General features: G+C 40.9%; 1 protein-coding gene across 1 annotated transcript in view; it reads right to left on the reverse strand.

The window, feature by feature from the left end:
• Positions 1 to 7,092: 7,092 nt before the first annotated feature.
• Positions 7,093 to 21,147, reverse strand: part of LOC139664371 (spermatid perinuclear RNA-binding protein-like) — an 80,292-nt gene continuing 66,237 nt past the window's right edge. Inside the window, exons 13-18 of the mRNA XM_071543174.1 lie at positions 18,044 to 18,193; positions 14,596 to 14,730; positions 13,584 to 13,724; positions 12,776 to 12,899; positions 10,469 to 10,519; positions 7,093 to 7,181 (exon numbers count right to left, since the gene is read on the reverse strand). Of these exons, the coding sequence (XP_071399275.1) occupies positions 7,093 to 7,181; positions 10,469 to 10,519; positions 12,776 to 12,899; positions 13,584 to 13,724; positions 14,596 to 14,730; positions 18,044 to 18,193 (690 nt within the window). The remainder of the gene's footprint in view (positions 7,182 to 10,468; positions 10,520 to 12,775; positions 12,900 to 13,583; positions 13,725 to 14,595; positions 14,731 to 18,043; positions 18,194 to 21,147) is intronic.

The following is a 21,147-nucleotide window of genomic DNA, read 5'->3' on the forward strand; positions in this document are numbered from 1 at the left end:
TTTACTTTATTTACTTTTCAAAACAGAGGTTGCAAAGTACTTCACAAACAGGCAGTAAAAAATAGCAATAGTGAGGGAAAATAAAATATGAATAATAATAACAATACAGTAAAATAAAATAAATTCAGTACAAAGCTTGCAAGTAAAATTATGAGAAGCAGGCCTATAAACTTTATTTATATGAAAACAGCAATAGTGAGGGGAAATACAATAACAATATTATTATTATTATCTGTACACAAATTATTATTATCTGTACACAAATAATGAAGACCCAGTGGGTCTTGAGAAAACAACTACAAACAACAAACAAACAGCTACCAATGGAACCAAAAATCCTCTATATTTTCAGGACAAAAGCATACATTCATTGGATATCTCCAGAGTGTGAGCTGCATCAGTCTGACATGCAGAAGCAGACAGTAAAGTGACCTGCAGCGCTGCATGCTGCTGCTCTGCCGGGAGACGAGACTCAAACTGCCATCAGAGAGGCGGCATGTGCCGCGTTGCGTAATCCAACACCTTCTGCTGCTCCCAGCCGCTAAAAATACCGGCGGGATCTGCCTCCATCTGACCGACCTGCTGCGAGCGTCTGCATGTTCCTCCCTCTCTCTCTCCGCAGCAACAACAAAAAAACAAAAAAAACACTCATCCTGACCGGTGGCTCCATCCCACATGCAGCCTCACGCTCTCATTTTCCTCCAAACGGCAGACAGAGGCTTCATTTGTCTCCATGAGTTTCTCGGCACGGGGGCAGGATGTGGAGGAACGGCCGATCTCTCCGCTCCATTCAGGAAAATTGGAAACAACTGGAAACAAATAGAATTTTCTCACCCTGTTGGCAGAGTCTCTCTCACTTGTTTAAAAAAAAAAAAGGATTCTCAAACCCAATACAAGATTAAATTTATAGTCTGTGACATTTTCATGAAGATAAATGTCTGTTTTGCTGCTACACGGCTGATTAATATGACACAATAGTGACTCAACCTATAGAGGCATTCAGGTGATGTCACCCCCCCTCTCTGGCGGCCATCTTGGAGGTCCTCAGCTCTGTGAACAGCTGACTGTGTTTCTGTCCGTCTCAACAGAATTGAACAGACGGTTCATTTCTGTCTGTTTCTGACTGAACTGATCATTTCATCACTGATCCATCTGATTGATTTAGTGTTTAGATAATGTCAGCTTGTTAGCTAGCTAACCATAGCATCTGGTCAGCTAACCATCACTGTCTTGTTAACACATCTGATTAGCACACTAGCTAACGTAGCTAGTAGCAGCTAGCGTTAGCATGTTCACATTAACATCAGTGTGTTTGTTATTATAAAAATACATAAAAGCCCAGACAATGCAGGCTACCACTTTAAACCACTTAATGGAGGTTTTTGTGCATGTACATGTGTGTATGTGCATGTATGTGTGTGTATGTGCATGTATGTGTGTGTATGTGCATGTATGTGTGTGTATGTGTGTGCATGTGAAGGATCATGTCAGTTCACCAGTCCTCTGTCAGCCAGTTGCCTGCCAGTCAGTCAGTTTTGATGCTGAGCTGTGTGTGTGTGTGTGTGTGTGTGTGTGTGTGTGTGTGTGTGTGTGGGGTGTGTGTGGGGGGGGTACCATCTCTCTGCAGAGCTCTTCTCCAGATGACAGGGGTTTTTAAAAACAGCAGTGACATCCTGCAGCCTCGTCACTGATCTGCTGACTGACAGACTGGATTCACACTGGACTCTGTTTACCAAGAGGATTCATGTCATTTTCAACACTGAGTGTGTTTACATGCACAATAATAACCCGATAACTGGGAATAATCAGGTTACGGCAATAATTAGATTGACACGTTTCCATGCACTCTAGTAATGTGATAACAGGGAAAATCTGGTTTGCATGATTCATAACATGATTTCTCTCCTTAAGGAAGTGATGTAACACTTCAGTTGCAGGATCTCATGCTCCTCTGTTGGAGCTCCTGCGCTTCTGAAACATTTTCCGAACCCACTGCGTAACGTTAAAATGCATCATCATCAATCTAAAAACAAGGCTGTTTTTCTTAGTTCCTGGAAAGTTGACATTTTGGAAATACAAGGTTTTCACCCACCAGCAACGATATGTTAATAGAAACACATGCAGGGTCAGTGTGGTTTGTTATTAACATGTCAGTCGAAAAGAAACAAACTGTCAGACTGCTGTAAAATAAGTAGTGTAAGTTTGTGTGTGTGTGTGTGTGTGTGTAAACACTCTAATAAAGAGATGTCATTTTTAAGACATTTGTCTGTCTAGTTCTACTTTTAAATTTTTCAACAAAATGTGAATGACAACACCTTTGTGCAAAAGTGCAGTTAATCTCAGTTTTTCATGTGAGTCCTTTAGTTTTCCTCCTTTATTTTAATGTTGTTTATGATCACAAATGTTCTCCTGACCATCAGATAGAGCTCAGCAACAGCTTTCCAATGATATACAGTATAATGCTCATTCTTGGCCAAAACGTCGCTTGCATCCCTTTTGCTCCAAACTGTCAACATTGATCATTATTACCCAAGCCTAGCTGCCTGCCGCCCCCTGACCTCTGACCTCTGACCCCTCTGCTGAAATGCAAACATACATACTGTATATGTGTGTGTGTCAGAGTGAATAACAAAGTGACAAATTCCTACTATCGTCGCTATTGGGTAAAAACCTCTTATCTCCAAAATGTCAACTGCTCAGAAACTAAGAAGAATAGCTTTGTTTTTAACTTGACATTTCTCAGTTCATCCAGTTGGTTTTCATCAGAGTTGTAGAAAATCTCTAGAGGAATATGTTTTCTTTTAATTAAAGTTAAAACATGAAAATTCCCAGAATTGTTGTTACGAGGTTTTTAGCCGATGGCAGCGATATGCAATATGATGACCGAAGCGCTGTAAAAAAAAAAAACATTCATGCTGCACAAATCGCTCCCTTTGGAGAAATGAAAGTTTATTTAATTGATGTGAATATTTCAGTGGTAGACCAACATGTAAAACATCATTACTTTGACAGAGTTTTGTTCCTCCATCATTTCTTCTATGATAGAGATTACACACGGCTCCCCGGACAAAACGTCAGACTGGACTTCATCCAGTGCTGAGTTCAGACCTGTGAAGTCGCGGCTCGGTTGCTTGGCCTGTTTTTACTGTTTTTACTGTTTTTAGTGGCTCATGTAGTGAGATGTTCAGATTGTTGTAGGTTTTTAGCACCAGGATGAGACTGGAAAACATTACTGAGATGACTGGAGACACAAGACGCTTCCTGCAGTGTCTCCTCTCTGTTTAAAACAGCCTTCCTACATATTTTCGATCAATAAATTCCATGACTTTTTGTTGAATAGTTGATTTGAATGTCTGTGGTCTTGTTTTGGGTTATCGTTTGATACTTACAGCATGTAATCAGGTCATTTCTTACACAGGGTTTTATTCCTTCAAAAGGTAATTAGCTCTGCCAGCAGCCAAGCTTGACTACAAACACTCACCATTATGATTAAGATTATGAACAAACACCAATGACATTTCCAAAACTTCCAACATGTATCATTATCCATAACATCCAGTAACTTTTCCAGACCTGTAAAACACAGTTCTTCAAATTTCCAGGTTTCCCAGGACTGGGAACGCTGGTTCTGATAAGAAAAACAACTGTGATTCACACAGTAAGGGGCAGAATCCTGGTCTTGTTATTGGAAGCCAAATCCATGGTCAGATTACAGAGTCATGAATTATCACATTACTGTATGTCGTCTTTAGGGCCGGGGATCGAGAACCAGTTCCATTTTAGTCCCGGTTCCACGTTGCTTAATTCACCGGAATTGATAAATCACCGCGCTATACGATCACTCTTATCGATCAGTAAGACAGATGAACAGCTGGATGTTTCTCCAGCTGCACAACAACCTTTTTGACCCTGTCACTGAAGAGTGATAGAGCGGTCCAGTTTTGAGTCCTAAAACCTGGAAGTGAGTTCGCATTTTTGAGCCATGTCTTAGAAATGTAACTACAGTGGGTTTGTCGCACAACAACACGTCATTATCATAAAGCCTCTGAACTGCAGTCTACTTGCGCTCTTTTCAATTTAGATTGTCGTTTTTTCCAATTGTAGTTTATTAAATTGTAGTTTTCTGCGGTAATTCATTTTTTTCACAGGTTAGCCTAGCGTTAGCTTTTTACTAATATGGATTACAATGTTTTAACATTCATGACAGCGGTGTTGATTTGTCAAAAGTATCTCATATAACAAAATGTATGAATATCACAAACCTGCGTTAAACACAGTTTATTTTGGGCATCAGTCCAAAACCACATACAAAAACCCATTGAAGTTCTAGTGGGGCTGTGGCTAACGAACCGCTGAAGAGCTAACTTCCGAGTTAGCTTACAAAAAAACGTCATCGCTGGACCGCTCTATTGAGACAAACGTAACTCCACACAGCAACAATGTCTTTCTTGAGTAATAAATCAAAGTTAACTCCACTGAAGCTGCATGAAGTCTTTCACCCCTCACAGTTCATACAGGAGGAATCGATGAGGGAATCGATCAAGAATCGTATCGCTAAGAGGAATCGAAAATGACACCAGGACTCGACACCCGGCCCGAGTTGCTTTACATAGACTTTGGTTCTACATTCTACCAGAGACATTCATCACCACTGATACAGTACTGGATATCACACTGCCAATATCCACAGTAACATTCACATTCCCTGTCAGAGCATCAGGCCTCAGAGACTCTTTCACCCGTTTGTTAGTTAGTTTGTTGGTTGGTTGGTTGGTTTGTTGGTTGGTTGGTTGGTTGGTTGGTTGGTTGGTTGATTGGTTGGTGTGCACGTCATGTAAAGAGAAGGATGTAGATGATGTTTCCTCTGCTGTTGGACTGAAGGAACCTGCCCTGAGTAGAGTATTGCTTTAGAGATTTGTGCTTTCCAGTCAGGCGAGAGCGAGGAACGCACTGAAAACATCCATCTGAACAGCTCGTTAAATCTGGTGTCCAGTGACAAAACCTTATTCTATGTAAAAGAATGAAAAAAAAAATCTGCCCATTAGGCGGCATATTTTCACTTGTTCCCATTGGAAATAAACTGTCGAAAACTGTCTCGAGTCAAGTGACTTGATAGTGATTCTAGTATTGTGATCTGCTTTATTTTAACGTGTCACTTGTTTCAGGAAACTGCATTGAAAACAAGTGAAATTATCTCTTTTTACTCTAATTTGAACAAAAACAAAAACACCAGATTAATTCACTTGGGGTTCATTTTTGCAGGATAATAAATTATCTTAAAGGGAAGGTTCAGGATTTTTCCGAAGCCTAAAATACCAGATAATTAACCAAACCTCCTGACATTTAAAAAAGAAAAGATATATATTTTTTCTTTTCTGAGAAATTAGCATCGGACATCTGTTGGCATTTCTTAGTAGGGTGAGTGCAAATCAATGGGTAATGAAAATATTACTATGAAAATCATAATACAAAGCAGATTGGAGTTTCAGTTGTAGAAACAACTGAAATAATCTGATTGGTTGAGTTAAACCTCAGTGGGCGGAGCCAAAGATCCACAGTTTTTCGGAGTTCAACTTAGTTAACTGACAAACTTGAATGGCAAAGAAGGAACTCTGGTCAAAATATAAATGGCAATGACTTCTTTTTTCATTCATTCATGACCACGACATTCATGATGTTGAAGTCAGCAGCTAGCTAACTAGCTTACCTAGATAGCTCTAGGCTAGTATGGCTAGTTTGAACTTGAAGGTCAGCTAGCTAACTAGCTAACCTAGATAACTTAGTGTGGATAGATTGTATTTTTCAGTTAGCAGCAGTTAGCAGCTTCATAATATTAGCTTCCTCCTCTCTTACCTCATGCCGTTTTCACTGGGCTTTAATCAGAAAAACTGTTTCTTTGGCTCCGTCCAATGAGGTTTAACTTGACCAATCAGATTATTTTTGCCTCCAAAACAGATCAGCCTCTGAGAAATGTTTTTAGGACTAAAACTCCAATCTGCTGTCAAACAGGTAAATTATTTGTTATGGAAATAAATGGGATAGCTAATGTGATTTTGAGAGGAATTATTTAATTCCCCATTGATTTGCATTAGCAATGCTAAAAAATGCCTAGTGCCAGTTTCACAGGGAAAAAAACACACTGCTGTTAAAAGTGTTTGAACATCCTGAACAATGTTAGTGATTAGTAATCAATAGGACAGACAAAAGATCTTGAAGCTCCGCTTTAAGACACAAACATGTAAACCAAAGAGCCAGTGGATGTGCACAACAGACTACAAACGTCCAATTAAAGAGCTTATTAGTTGGACAACAGATTATTTAAATGTCGAGTTATACGTGATATATATCTTGGTGCTTTGGATTGGAAAAGGACTACCCACTATGTATAATAATAATAATACTTAATTAGGGATTATACCATCAACAATACATTGTTATAGATTTTAAATTGTGTAAAATGTATAACTCTGATTGTTAATATTCTTTATAGATAGCATATGTGTGAGTACTTTGAATACAAAGCTACTTCATTCACTACTGTATTTACATTCAGAGATATATTATAAATACGCTTCTTTACCCACCTGGGTTTAACATATTCAAACCTATTAACATATTCATATATATTCAAAACACACACATCCATATTTACATATATACTGTATATGCTGTACAGAAATAGGTCACATTCAGAGAATATAACCGGTGCTGATGGACTGTTTGAAATCAGCAGCCTGACTGAGAAAAACAGTTTAAAGGTTGAGTCAAGTCTTGGAACACGTTGGGATTTCTGAAGGCAGAAGACGTATTGCTTTGTGTTTTATTGACGTTTCCTCAGACAGCGGCCTCCTCTTCCCTCCTCACACCGCCCCGCCCCGGACCGGCAGAGTCCGGCCCCGGGGCGCTCTCTCCTCCATATTGCTTTCAATATCGCCGTCCTGTCTGGTCCGCTCAGCGTGGGGCTGAAGGGAGGGAGAACCCAGGGGAAGAGCGCTGGAATAATTGCGGGGCGCTGACAGAGCGTAATAAGGGAGAGGGATGAAACGGGAGGCGGAGTCTGTCGCCGAGTCTCGTCTCGGTGGCTCAGCGGGGTCAGAAAAGATCCTGAGGGCCCAGGTGGATGATGATGGGCGTGGCGATGGTCTGCGGCTGGTAATAGGCACTGTCGATGTACAGGCCGCCTGCAGACAGGAGACAGCGGCACCCGAGGTTAAAAGGAACAGAAATCATTAGACATCGATGAGTAACGCACTCTGTCCACCGGGAAACTCACTCCGCTTTAGTGCGAAGTGGTGAACAGGTGGATGTGGGAAGCGCTCGCTGTGCCTCCTGCTGCTGCCACTGAGCATGAAGACCAGTGTGAAGCACAGCGCTCTGCTGCTAAAGCTTCATATTATAAAGCTGCACAAGGCAAGATGTTTATGTAAAGAGCGTCCCATCCCCACTAACTGACACCCAGTAGATTCACCCTTCCGCCCAGATTAAATTCTGCTGTCGGGTCTGGTCACTGCCAGCAAATCTTTTCCACCCACAGGAGGTTATGAGTCAAAACTTAAAAGGGTATTAAATAATTTCTCACCTTTATCCACCTTCTATCAAGGGAAAGTAAAAATTGCAGCAGCACTGAAAGAACTCATCTCCTCCAACACAAACCTCTCCCCCTCCCCTTGATCTATGGTGGCCTGTCACTGACACAAACAAAAGTAACTTTTTCACAATAGAGATAAGTAGCCAATTAGAGCAGAGATCAACAGAAACGTCTAGTGAAGAAGTGATATATCACCATGCTAAATACTTGAATATTTTCTCATTTGCTTCTTCGTGTTGTGGCACCAGCCCTTGTAGTACGGACTGGAAAGTAAGTTTTAAAAGCTAGAAATCTCTGCATCAGGCTAAGTAATCGTTAAGTCACTGATATTGATCAAAAGCCCTATCAACCCCCTGCTGATATATTATGGTCACTTTATGCTATGGGGCAGTAAAAGAAGCAGAGAAAGCTGGACTCAGCAGCGTTAAATCTTTTCCTCTCTCGTCTCTTTGGTTTCCTTTGGTATAAAGCATCACAGACCGGCCGGCTGGTAAACACTTTACTGACCTCACTACACAGGATTTCTGGGTAATGAAGTTCAAATTTTTCAAACCTCTCAATGTCATTTGGGATCGCTAATATAATTTGCCTAGTGCAGCTTTAACTTTTAAAAACATTCAGCGCTGACAGCTGTTTCCATTGAAAACAATGTGGACAGGGAGCCAGGCTGTGCAGAGTTTCCCGGTGAACGCTGGGTAACGAGTGTCGAGTATTTTGATGTTTCACATGACTGGAGTTGTGGGTCGGGGTTGAGGTTAATTTACTTTCAATTTAATCAGCTCAGGAAGCGGATAACCAGACCATCACCATACATCAGTGAACAGGGTCGAGAGTTATTGATTACATTAATGATATTACAGAAAACACTTAACTGTAATCCGTTGCGGTTTCCAGAAAAACAATGAATCCGATGACAGATACTTGTTGGATTACTCAAGTAACATGTAGTGAAAGTGTGTTAGAAAGGTAGCAGGGCATTTTCACTGTGAGATTGTGACATAAACATAAAGCAGTTAGGGTTGTAGATGGTTATCTTTACATAACTGTATGTAAATTATAACTGTAACTTCATATTGTAAAGATTTTGGGAGCCAATTTATCCAGTATCTTAAAGTAATCAGATTATGTCACTGAATTTGAGTAATCCTGCTTTACTGATTAAAAATTTTATCAGGTAATATATAATACATTTTTGAAAATAGCCCTGAAGTGAATTAACCCCAAATCTTAATTGGATGTCGGTGTTGATGAAAAGTGATGAAGCATGAAAACATGAAAAAAGTTATGAAACACAAATTACTCAACTGCTGACAAAAATATTCATTTATTTCAAAGGAATATTACCTACAAACAGAGGTCAAAATAAAATTATTCTCAAAAGAATTTATTAACTAAACACAAAAACGGCTCACAACTCAACAGCAGAGTAACCTTGGACAGTCAATATCCAAAGAGAAGGAAAACGTTTCTCAGTGCAACCAGTCGTAATAAATCCAAAGTTTCTCTCCACAGGAACTTAACATCATAGAAAACAAGAGAAATTAAAAATACAAAACAACTTTCACATCATGAGTGACTGTTAAAGGAATACATCAACCTTTTGGCAATTAAGCTCTTTGATCAAATTACTGTTAAATAACACAAACACAGCTAGCAGCTTCACATCTGTGTGTCCAGTATTGATTTAGTTTGCTACAGTACATGCTAACGTTTAGCTAGTGGACGGTACAAGCTAGCTTCGCATCGCTTCAAAAGCATCACAGCGCACAAAATATTCAACTCACAGGTTAAACAATCTTTCTGTTGCACAATGTTCAGCTGATCAAAGAGCTTATTTGTCAAACTGCGTTCACACAGCTAGCGGCCGCTCCACGCTACTGTTTACTGTTCGATGGCCACTTTGAGCTAGCTGATGCTAGCTGTAGCGCCGATATCAACAGCAGAACTTGAGTCGGTGGTGATGAGCAAAAGATAAAAATGGCGATGACGCGGCAAAAAGGCCACGCTTACAAAGTGCAGTACAAGCAAAACCCTATTCAGTTTCTATGAGCAAAACAATAAATCAACGTTTTCTGCGGTTGCTTTTTCTGTGATCTAATAATTGATGTGAAATTTATATGGTGTAAATAATTTGTTTTCATGGTTGTCAAACAACAGGATCATTTAAATGTTTTTTTCTTAAGGTGTCAAAATCCTAACATGACTGAACTTTGCTAGCTTGTTAGCATTAACAAGCTAGCTGCATAAATTACAATGATCATGCAGCTGTTTGACAGCCGTGAAAAAGTTTTGGGCGATTAACAACAACTTATACATTTCTCATCAATTATTACAACACAGAAAAAGAAACCACCGAAAAGTAAGATTTTTTTTGTTTAGTTCATAGAAATTGAGCGGGGCACGTTGTGGGCGTGGCCTATTCGAAACGTCATGCCATTCTTATCTGTATCAGCTAAAAGTTTGTGCTGATAAACACAGAAGCCAGTCGACTGGAGCTCACACTGACACATATTTCTCTCCTCATAGAAACAAATGGACTTCTGACGTCCAGTTTCTCGATGCTTGTTGCTCATGGTGTGAACACACAGTCAAAATCAGGATACGCCTTTAAGAAAGTATTTCCTGTGAGGTGGATGAGGCGGGGGTGGGGTGGGGTGGTTGGGGTGTGTGTGGGGGGTCCTAATAGGGGTAGAGGTGGGTGAGGGGGAATGCTGTGGGGACTCTCATGACTGGGACAACTACTGAGGGCATTCTGGAGGGAAAACCTGAAGGAAAGAAGCAAAGAAAAAGACAAAGGGAACTCAAAGGTCGGGATGAGGCGATGAACAAAGTGAATGGATGGACTGGATCACTGTTCAGATATGGAGACAGAGAGCTTACCGTAGGCTGGGAGGGCGCCTGCCGGGCCGTAGCCGTAGGGAGCACCGAAACCTGAGAGGAAGACAGTGGTGATATGGTGTTAAGAACTGACAACACACAACTATACCTGCATTAACATCTGAAGGGCTTCAGCCCACAACCCTATATATATATACACTTTGGAAAAATTTGCAATCTGAAATTCAACAGTCAACATTTGAAAATGTTAATTATAGAGATAATTTAGATTAGCCTGATATTCAGACTGAATGTCCATCTGGTTCAGCTGAGATTTCCTAGTGACCAACATATCTGAACCAATCACTAGTGACTGGCGATCACCAGTGACTGATGTACCATATTTCCTCTAATAGTGGCCGGTAGTCAATTAAAAGCCGGGTCTCCGATAATGTCCGGGGCCGTGGTCGACACGAATAAGTAAAGGCCGGCCCAAAAAACAGGCCGGGGAAAAAAACAAAGGAAAAAACAACGGTGGATACCGGTAAACTCCTGGTGCCTGTTATATAATGTAACTGTAGTTTGTAGTAACGTACAAGTGCCACAAGATGGCGGTATGCCACAAGACGGCTCGGCCGGCGGAAGTCTCTGGAGCATGCCGTCGTCGATTACCGTAATTATCGGTAATGCGTCGCAGTAACAAAAAAACCTACCTAACGAACCCCAACAGAAGCAGTTCAGAAAACAAGGAGGCTTCGCACTAAAATATGAGCAAATATACTTATCAAACAGAGGGAATTAGAAATAAAGGCCTGTCTCTAATATAAGCCTGCTTCCAATAAAGGCCTGGTACCCTCTGCAGCTGAGGTAAATAAAGGCCCGGGCCAATATTAGAGGAAATACGGTATCTGAACCAATCACTAGTGACCTACGTATCCGGCCGCTCTGACGTTACTTCAGTCACATGATGCTGCAGCCAGTCAGCCTCTACATCCAGGGTTAGCCAGCCGATTCACTGACTTCATCAAGAATGTCCGTCCATTTAACACAGCCTCGACAGTACACTATATCATCTGATCTGTCTGGCTCTGGCACAGGTTGAATCATCACCAAATTTAGTCCCGTCCACAAAGGCTCCTTATGTTTCTCCGAGTGAGAACAAGCCGCTGACGAGGGAAACGCCAGACGCTCTGAATCGCTCCACAAAATCTGAAGAGCGGGCGGGACGAGATTCAGGGGCAAAGATCAGAAGTTTAAGACTCATAACTCAAAATGAGCTTTACTTTCAGGTGGCATTTTTGTCCAAATGGTGGATTTCTATGAGTTGTGATCATTCCCTGACCCATAACCCGAAACTTGATGAAGCAGCCTTCATCCCTCACCTGACCAAAACTTAAACCCTAACCCAAAAACGGCCTCTTTTCAAAGTCAGGACTGGCTGAATGTCGTGTTTCTATGTGAACATTTGTTGGAAGTATAAGAAAAAAAACAAAAAAACCCCCCAAAAAACCCATCATTGATCCAGACCTGCCAGCCTTGGAGAAGGTTTTGGGAGCAGGACCTTGAGTGCACTCGCTGAAATTTTTTAAATACTCAACACATGCAGCACATTCTGGATGAAAGACGTATTTATAGATCACTGACATCAAAATTCAGACTGTAAATGAAGCTGAAATAAAAGCTGGGGGGCGACATACCGAAGTCAAGAGTGCTAACTGGCTGGGAAAGACATGACTGTCAATCATCCAGCTTTACACCTCTGAAATATATACAGTACATGTGCTTTTTATCATCTGGTTAGGAGGCAAACAGGTTGATTAACAAACTGCTTTTTGTGTCATTGCCTCATGACAAATGGATTGCCTGCTTATTATGTGTATGAGTTATACTTGTTCAGCTGTTTAATGAAAAATCAATAAATACTATATTGTCTGTGTAGATTCATGTCAGTCATCCAGGTATTAAGATGACTAAAACAATAGGAACAAAATCCACTGGACTTAAAATGAGGGTTCAACTCTTCATTTTACGTCCAGTGGATTTTTTTTGGGAAAACAAATGTATAAAAAAACAACAAAAAAAAACAGTAAAAAGGTGGAAAACAAGAAAGTCTCCCACTGCTGCCTCCAAACACATCGTCAGGCAGAAGCCGGTGATAAGCGTTCCACATGTTTCTAACACGATTTTTTATGGCGCGTTAAGCTTGAATAAATATTCTCACCGTCTGCATTACAAGTGGTTTCTGCTTATCATTTAGGTTAAAGAACAACGGGGCTCAGTAACAACTTGCACCAGTGTGTTTTCATGTCAAGTTGCGGAGAGCTGCAAAATGTGAGTGTGTGTTGCAGGTCGGCATGTAGCTCCACCCACCTGGAGGGATGTATCCGTGCGTGGGGGGGGTGCTGATGTAAGGCGCCCTGGGCAGGACCGGGACGCCCCGAGGCCTGGCTGCGTGGGCCGGGAGGGTCAGCACCGACGTCACCGGCCTCTTCGGCTGCACACACACACACACACACACACACACACACACACACACACACACACACAAACCTAAGCTCAAACACCACTGTACATTATACTGTATAATCCAAAGATCAGAAGGTCAGTTTCATACGGAAGCCCACTGAGCACATTCACCGTTTTCCCATGATAACAAGTTCATTTTCTTTGTTTTCTCCAGATAGTGTTATTTATGTCATTTATTTATATAGCAGTCAGATAACAAAATGTGTTCTCGAGATAATGAGAAAACTGTCCTGAGATCTTGGGATAACAAAAACAAAGTAATGTCCATAGAGTAATTATGTTGTTGTTGAGAAAATAAAACCTTGACGCTTGACCTGCCGACTGACTGAAGATCCTGGATCAGCCGACTGCAACATTTGGGTTTTGAATAATTTGCTTTCCTTTAGGAATGTAGTTCCAAGCAGAAAATTATCTCATTATCTCCAGAAAACAATTTTTGTTATCATGAGATCCTTTTTCTCAGGAGTGTTATCTCAGGAAAACAAGATGTGTCATCTCGAGATAATGACATAAATCACTCGATATCTTGAGAAAAAGAGAATTAAGTCGTTATCACTACGGGGAAATGGCGTAAATAAAATGTATGAGCATATGTCCTTAGTGGGCTTCCGTAGTTTCAGGCAGCTTCAGGTGAGTTCTTGTCTCTACTCACAGGCGGATTGGGCCGTTTCTTCTTGCTGGTCGTGGATTTGGAGCCAGAGAACAGACTGTTGAGAGCGGCCAGAGCAGCACTGGCCTTCGCCACTTTCTTATTGGGTCCCGTCCCCCGAAAAACCTGCTTGTCCACCTCCACCTGCCGACCAGCACAGGACAGTTTACTTTAAGATCGCCTGTCAATCAAACAGTGTGGGCGGAGCTTGGATTTTCTGCAGTTTGAGTTTCTCTTTTCTCTGTCTGTTCAGCCATGGTGGCTATCACTGCTCATGATATCTCAAATATCAGAATATGTGAGATGATTGGCAGGGTTCCTACACGGTTTACATTTTAAACTACCCAGTTCTTCTTCTTCTTCTGTTTGTTCCGAACAAACCGGAAACTTAAATGTAAAACAGATATTTATATGAAATTGACGCAGATAATTACTTTAAAAATGGCCAGGTTCAAATTCAAAACAAAACAAGTTTGTACCAAAGTGCTTTAAAGAAATTGGTTATAAAAGACAAGAATATAAAGATGCAAGGAATAAAACAAGACAAGAATAAAAATGCAAGAAGAATAAAAACATAAGAGCAGAAAAATAAAATAAATGAAATATGGAGATAAACCTCAAATAAAACTTGAAGTCTGCTGCATTATATTTACATTTTCATCTGTACAACATCCATTATCATCAACATTTTGCATTAAAATCCACAGCTCTATACAGTATATATATATAACACAAAATACACTACTTCAGAAGGCCGATTCTAATTATTTTCATGAGATTTCACAAGATGAAAATGTCCTTGAACCACAATTTTTACATTTTTAAGAAGCAGTGAAAAATCGGAGGATGTTTTGATACAGAGGAAGAACCGAGGTGCAGAACATCAAACACACTCCCTTCCTCATCAATGCCTAATAAGGAGTTCTGAAAGCCAGAGGAAAAAATCTATAAAACAGTGTGTGTGTGTGTGTGTGTGTGTGTGTGTGTGTGTGTGTGTGTGTGGGGGGGGTCTCACCTCTATAATGAAGCGTTTGTCGTAGCTGCTGCCGCTCTCTGATATCAGCTCGTATTTGAGGCCGCGGCGTTTCTCGTTCAGCTCCATCACCGGGTTTTTCCCCCCCGCCGTCAGGATCGGACCTGGAGCTCTGGACTGCAGAGAGAGAGAGAGAGAGAGAGAGAGCGAGAGAGAGAGAGAGAGAGAGAGAGAGAGAGAGAGAGAGAAAGAGAGAGACAGAGACAGACAGTTCAAACAATATCTCAAGTTTTAAATAAACTCAATTCAGTGCCAGGAAAGTAATACAAAGTAAGGAGAGTTTTTGGAGAATCACTGACTATTTTTGTCGAGAGAGAGAGAGAGAGAGAGAGAGAGCAAGGGAGAGGGAGAGGGAGAGGGAGAGACAGATAGAGAGACAGAGTGAGAGAGAGAGGGAGAGACAGAAAGAGAGCAAGGGAGAGGGAGAAGAGAGATGGAGAGAGAGAGAGACAGGGAGAGACAGAGAGAAAGACAGAGAGAGAGCGAGTGAGAGGGAGAAGAGAGCGGGAGAGAGAGAGCGAGTGAGAGGGAGAGAGAGGGAGAGAGAGAGAGAGACAGAGGGAGAGAGAAAGAAGGAGTGAGAGAGAGAGGGAGAGAGAGATAGAGAGACAGGGAGAGACAGAGAGAGAGAGAGCGAGTGAGCGGGAGAAGAGAGAGGGAGAGACAGAGAGAGGGAGAGAGAGACAGAGGGAGAGAGAGAGAGAGAGAGAGAGGGAGAGAGAGACAGAGGGAGAGAGAGAGAGAGACGGAGGGAGAGAGAAAGAAGGAGTGAGAGAGAGAGGGAGAGAGAGAGGGGGAGAGAGAGAGAGAGAGGGAGAGAGAGAGAGATTCAAACTCTGTCAGAAGTGAAAACAGCTTTCTGCGTTTGCTTTGGCCCAAATTTCTCAACAGCTCCAACATGAGAAACTGGAGAGTAAAACTGACTCGCTAAATTTCTTTTTATCTTAACACACAAAATGCTGCGCTGACATTTAACATTCATCACATTCCTTTGATCCAAACGTCTGACACTCTCCCTCTCTGTACATATATTTCAATAAATTAAATACAGAAATACAGAAAATCACTGTACAACTAGAATATTACTGTGCGGAATTTGAAATACTTCACGACTTTCTGAGCGAGGTTCAAAACCTTCTGCTCATTGCTATTTGGATAATTTGAATATTAGGAAATGACCATGGCATAATCTGTATTGATGGGAAGTATTTTCTGTTTGAAAGAATGATTTGAAAGGGAGAGACATGTATGATGTTTCAAAATCTCCACACCACCAAAAAAAGTCTTCATTTACAGTCATTCCAACCACAAAGCCAGGATTTTCACACAAAATCCAGAAAACAAACATTATACAGTGTAATGTCAAGATTATGACCAGCATGTATGTGTTTCATTGTATGATGAATATTGATTAACAGCTGGAAAAAAGTGAGTTTAGGGTGTCCTGTCCCTTTAACATCATGCAAACTGTCTGAAATTAATTTTGAATCATCTTTTTATGACAGATTATTTTGGACACTTGTTTACACGAGCACAAGTGACAGCCAGAATTAGCCGCCTCAACTCACTCCAGCGTCTCAGCACAGAAACTATTGTTGCTGTCCGTCATAATTGTCTCTTTTTTTTTTTTTTTTACAGACATTTCTATTCCAGCTGACAGATTTCCATGAGATCTGCACAACAATTCTTTGAATATTCAGTAAATCTGTCACATCTCTGCTAAGAAGGGACAGGGAGGAAAATGTTTTGTTCTACGAGCTGAAAACCACAAACATGTCTGAGTGCAAAGTGAGCAGACGACACGCTGCTGTGTTGTTTCTAACTTTTCTTGAGCTGCTGGGCTAAAAATACACACAGAAGACGAGGAGGACAGGACGACTCTTCCTTACTTCAAGACATTACTGTGGCTGGGATTTAGCTGTTAGGAAACTCTACTGTAACTTTTACCAGATTTAACAAACAGAGAAGCAGGGTTCCTACACATTTTCAATTAAAAAAATTCCATACTTTTTCCACACCTTGATTTGTTTTGAAGATTTTGTCTGGTGTTCAATATGATTTACGCAGATAGACATCTTGCCCCTGCTAACTAGGTCATATCACTGTATAGATGAAGATTGTTCTTCACAGCGACAAATATCAGAATATGTGAGATGATTGGCAGGGTTCCTACACGGTTTCCATTTTAAAATTCCATATTTTTCCCAGACCCTATGTTCTTGACCGGATTTGATTTTGGTGGGTATTTGATATAATGCATGCTGACAGCGGCTGGGTAATAAGAGCGTCCCTCTATCTGAACATTATTCTTCACATCAACAAAAACTGTGGACTCAAAGTGGCTCTACAACAACATAAAAGCTAGAGTTATGTGTGTATCGGACCTGAACCGCAACATTTTCCATACTTTCCAAACTATTCAAGACCTGGAAATGATCAAATTCATTTTTAATACTTTTCCAGACTTTCCAGACCTGTGTAGGAACCCTGGAGAAGTGTCTTCACACTGGAAACCACACCAGTAAAAAGTCTCTTCTTTCCTACCTGTTGTTCTGGAGTCGACTCTGGCTTTTGAACCCCAATCCAGTCTCACTTTTTGACAGAATATGGTGGTTTGATTGTGTGTACCTTTAGGGTTCAACTGATATGGGTTTTTGAAGGATACCAATACCACAGGTGTGAAATGAGCTTGATAACACTATAAAATGTCATTATCTGTGTCTGTTTTCAAGGCAGCAGTTGCTGATAAATATGTTTAAGCTTGACTTCTAAACTAGTTCCTCTACTCTGAAATCCATTCAAATTGTTCTGTTATTTCCACTTGCCATATGTCTCTACTTATTGTATCTTACCTATTTAATCAATGTTTAGACTGATGGAATAAATGTCTTAGGACCATTTAGTAGTACCTTTTAGGGTCTTAGGTTAGTCTTAGGTGTTTTGCAGGTTGTAAATGTTACTGTATAATACATGCACTTTTTCAAATCTAGACGTGTTAGTAAACATATATTTTAAATACTATCTGCTTAGTGTCTGGATCCCTATTCTCAAGCTTCAGATGGCTTATCAGGGTGTCCCATTTCACATATTTCCATTATGTCTCATATGATTGTACTTGTATTTCAACTGATTTGTGAATAAACTGAACTGAACTGAATACCGATGCAAATTAAATTCTTTCAGTGTCAGCAGCTCTTTGATGCAGAGTGACCCACCACACCTGTTCAGTGGTGGAGAAACTCTGGGAGACATTACTGCCTTTAAATTAAACAATTAAACAAGTAAATAAAATGTCACTGCAGATTTTACAGAGTGTTTTCTGTAGCTGTGATCAGAAAGGAATGTCCATCATATCGCAAATGACTGGCTGATATCTGATATGATATCCACTGTGTGTGTGTGTGTGTGTGTGTGTGTGTGCGTGTCCCACCTCCTGTGTGTCGGTGGAGGAGGTGACGGAGGTGGAGCTGGAGCTGGTGGACATCCGGTCGTTCTTCCCCTCTCCGTCCGACCGCTCGTCTGCGCTCAGAGAGTCCAGGTCCGCGTCGCTGCCGAGGACCAGACCCAGAGCCTGCAGGGCCTGGGGTGGGGGTGGGGGGGGAAGAAAACACCTTCTGAAAACCCACTTCTGTCAGAAAGCTTTTCTAACTGTTCTTTACCTGTTTTATGTGCACGTTACTTTCTGTCTTTCTGCCATGTGCTGTTTTTTTTACTCAGTTCAATTCAAATTTGCTTTATTGGCATGAATGTCACAACAACAATATTGCCAAAGCATCAAGAATCAATGAAAAAAAATAATATTAACACAACATTAAGATTGATACATATTAATTATATACTGTATATATAGTATATCCTATGCATGTATTTGTGTGTGAGTGCTGATGAGGGGTTTATGTTTGTTTTACTCTTTGTTCTACTTGTTTTGCTCTTTATCTTATCTGTCTATTGTTTTTACTGGTTGGGAAGCACTTTGTAAACTTTTTAAGAAAGGTGCTAGATGAATAAAATTATTATTAGAACATGTCCGAGCTTAGCAGCAGGTTCCCACTGCGGCAAAAAAAATTCAAAACCGATCCATAACTTAAGTTGGAGCGCTTCCAAGACCTAAAAAATGTATTCCTTTCTCATTTGTTCATGTTGTTTTTCAGCTGAGAAGAGTTCTAAAGGTTTCAACACTCCGGTTTCCACTGCAGTCGGGCTGAAAACAACCATTTTTTAACTTTTTGTTGTGTTTGCCTGTATTGGAAAGGTCAAAGTAGAGAGAGAGAGAGAGAGAGGGGGATGACATGTGACGAAGGTCCTGGTCCGGATTCGAACCCAGGACGTTTACATGTTTATGCGCCTTAGACCACTGAGCCACCAGGACGCCCTGAAAACCACTATCTAATGCAATGAATGTGTGACACAAGCTGCAAAAAACATTCTACCAGGGATATGACGACATATTGAAATTCAATATAGCGCAATACAAAAATCATCATCATACATCGCTAGAAAGATTTGTGTCTCAGAAATAAACATAACTCTGCACAGTCAGACTCAGTGAACTTTTATTGATCACATTATATTGCGGTTGTATTGAATCATGAATCCCATATCGCGTATCGAATCGCATCGCGAGATAAGCAGATCGTCCTGTCTCTGTCTCTACATTCTGCTATACTGCTAAAATTCCCTGGTATTTCCTGACTTGCCCAGACAACTTATCAAATTCCCAGACTTTCCCTTCAACACAGAACACAACAGGTCTGTAGACGCAGAGGTTCAACTCCCCAAACCAGCTGGAAAAACAGGTAAATGAGTCACGCGTTCCCCTGCCCCAGCTGTCAGTGTTTTGCCCTTGAGCAAGGCACCAGAGACCCAGCCGCCTCAGTGGAGCTGTGAAGTGAGCAGCAGCAGCAGCAGACTGTCTGTTCTGGGCAGATCTGAGGTGTGAATGTGTAACTGTATGAATATGAAGCAGAGCGATGTGAAAAAGAGCGAAGTGTGCTGAGGCAAACTACCAGAGAGCCACAAGATTCTCTGTTATTTAAGACAGTGATTCTCAACCTTTTTCATATCAAGGACCCTAATTTAGTCCACTTTAGAGCCACAGATCCCCGTTTGATGAGATTTTGTCTCTCAGACCCAAATCTGGGAATATTTTTATTGTCAGATATGATTTTGTCCAGGATCCCATGACTGTCTGTATTGGAGGTAGAGAGATAACAGAGAAACTATGATCAGAACAGTCATTCTTCTACATTCTCTAATTGTGTTCTTGTTCTTCTTGTAAATAAAATAATGTTGAAGTTTAATAATTCATCAGTTTGCTGGGGACCCCCTGGAACCCCCTCAAGGAGCCCCAGTGGTCCCCGGACCCCATTTTGAGAAGCACTGATTTAAAATATATTACAAGAAAAGGGACATTCTAAAAGGCTTAATGTGAAAACATCTTAACGAGGTGAAATTATCATGCTATTAATTTAACTTTAAATTTTCACCACAGTATCCCCCCCATCTCCCCCTGATGCTGAATTAAAGATGAATTTTTCTATTTTGATTTTAGGTCATTTAGTCACATTAAGCACTTAAATTTTTTTTTTCTTGTCATTCTTTTTGGGCTCTAGTGAAGTGTTTTGGTCTCTAATTCATGGTTACATTTTCAGAGTTTTTCATTGCTCATAAGCTCATTAAGCCACGTTAAGGCCCCCTTTTTTTGGCATTTTTTCACTATATTAATTAATTTTAAAAAAAATTATGTAAATTTTCTTTTTCTTTCCACCATTGCTAGTTCTTATGGTGCCGTATACCTGGGGAAAGACATTTATTTTTTTCCCATCAATACCTCATTAAGCCGTTTTCACATGAAGCTTTTTAGAATTTCCCCCCAAAAAAAGAGACTTTTGGTTTTTGTCCAGTTTCTCACAGTTGGATCATTTGCTTCCTGGAAACGCCTGCATCATCGTTTATTCCTGGAATCCTGGGAGAATCCGGAGAAACGAGCGTGGTAAAGTGTGTATTAATCTTCCCAATTATCTATCCATCTTTCTGCCTCGCACCGCCTCACAGCCAAGACTCTGCTAACATGCCATCCCAGTAATGTGTTCATCTCTTCTGCATCTATTCTGTACATCCACCCAGCTGTCCAACTGTCTACTGCTGCTTTTATCACGTATGTTGAGTACATCCATCTTTTCCCCCCCTAATTATCTGCCAGTCTTTTCATCTAGACACAAACCCCCGGAGACAGACTCCTCTCTTCCTGTCAGCGCCGTGGACGGCCACCAGCAGCAAAGTTACCCAGAGTGCATCTCTGCTCCTTCAGGCAGACACATTACGCTTCACATTTACATTTTAGGCATTTAGCTGCCGCTCCGAACGAGAGTAACTGACAGTGAGTGAGCTGGTAGTTAGGGGCCGGACAATAATTCAATATTATCGTTCGTATCATCTTTCAGTGGAATCATATAGTGATGACATGATGACAGTGTGATACTGTGATACACAGCTGCCCTGTCTAAACTGATGATGAGCACATTTTCTTTAAAA

Source organism: Centroberyx affinis, unplaced genomic scaffold, assembly GCF_046629955.1.
Source record: "Centroberyx affinis isolate AG114_WGS23_722 - 3 ecotype Tasmania unplaced genomic scaffold, CSIRO-AGI_Caff_v1 ptg004253l_1, whole genome shotgun sequence".
NCBI classification, from domain to species: Eukaryota; Metazoa; Chordata; class Actinopteri; order Beryciformes; family Berycidae; genus Centroberyx; species Centroberyx affinis.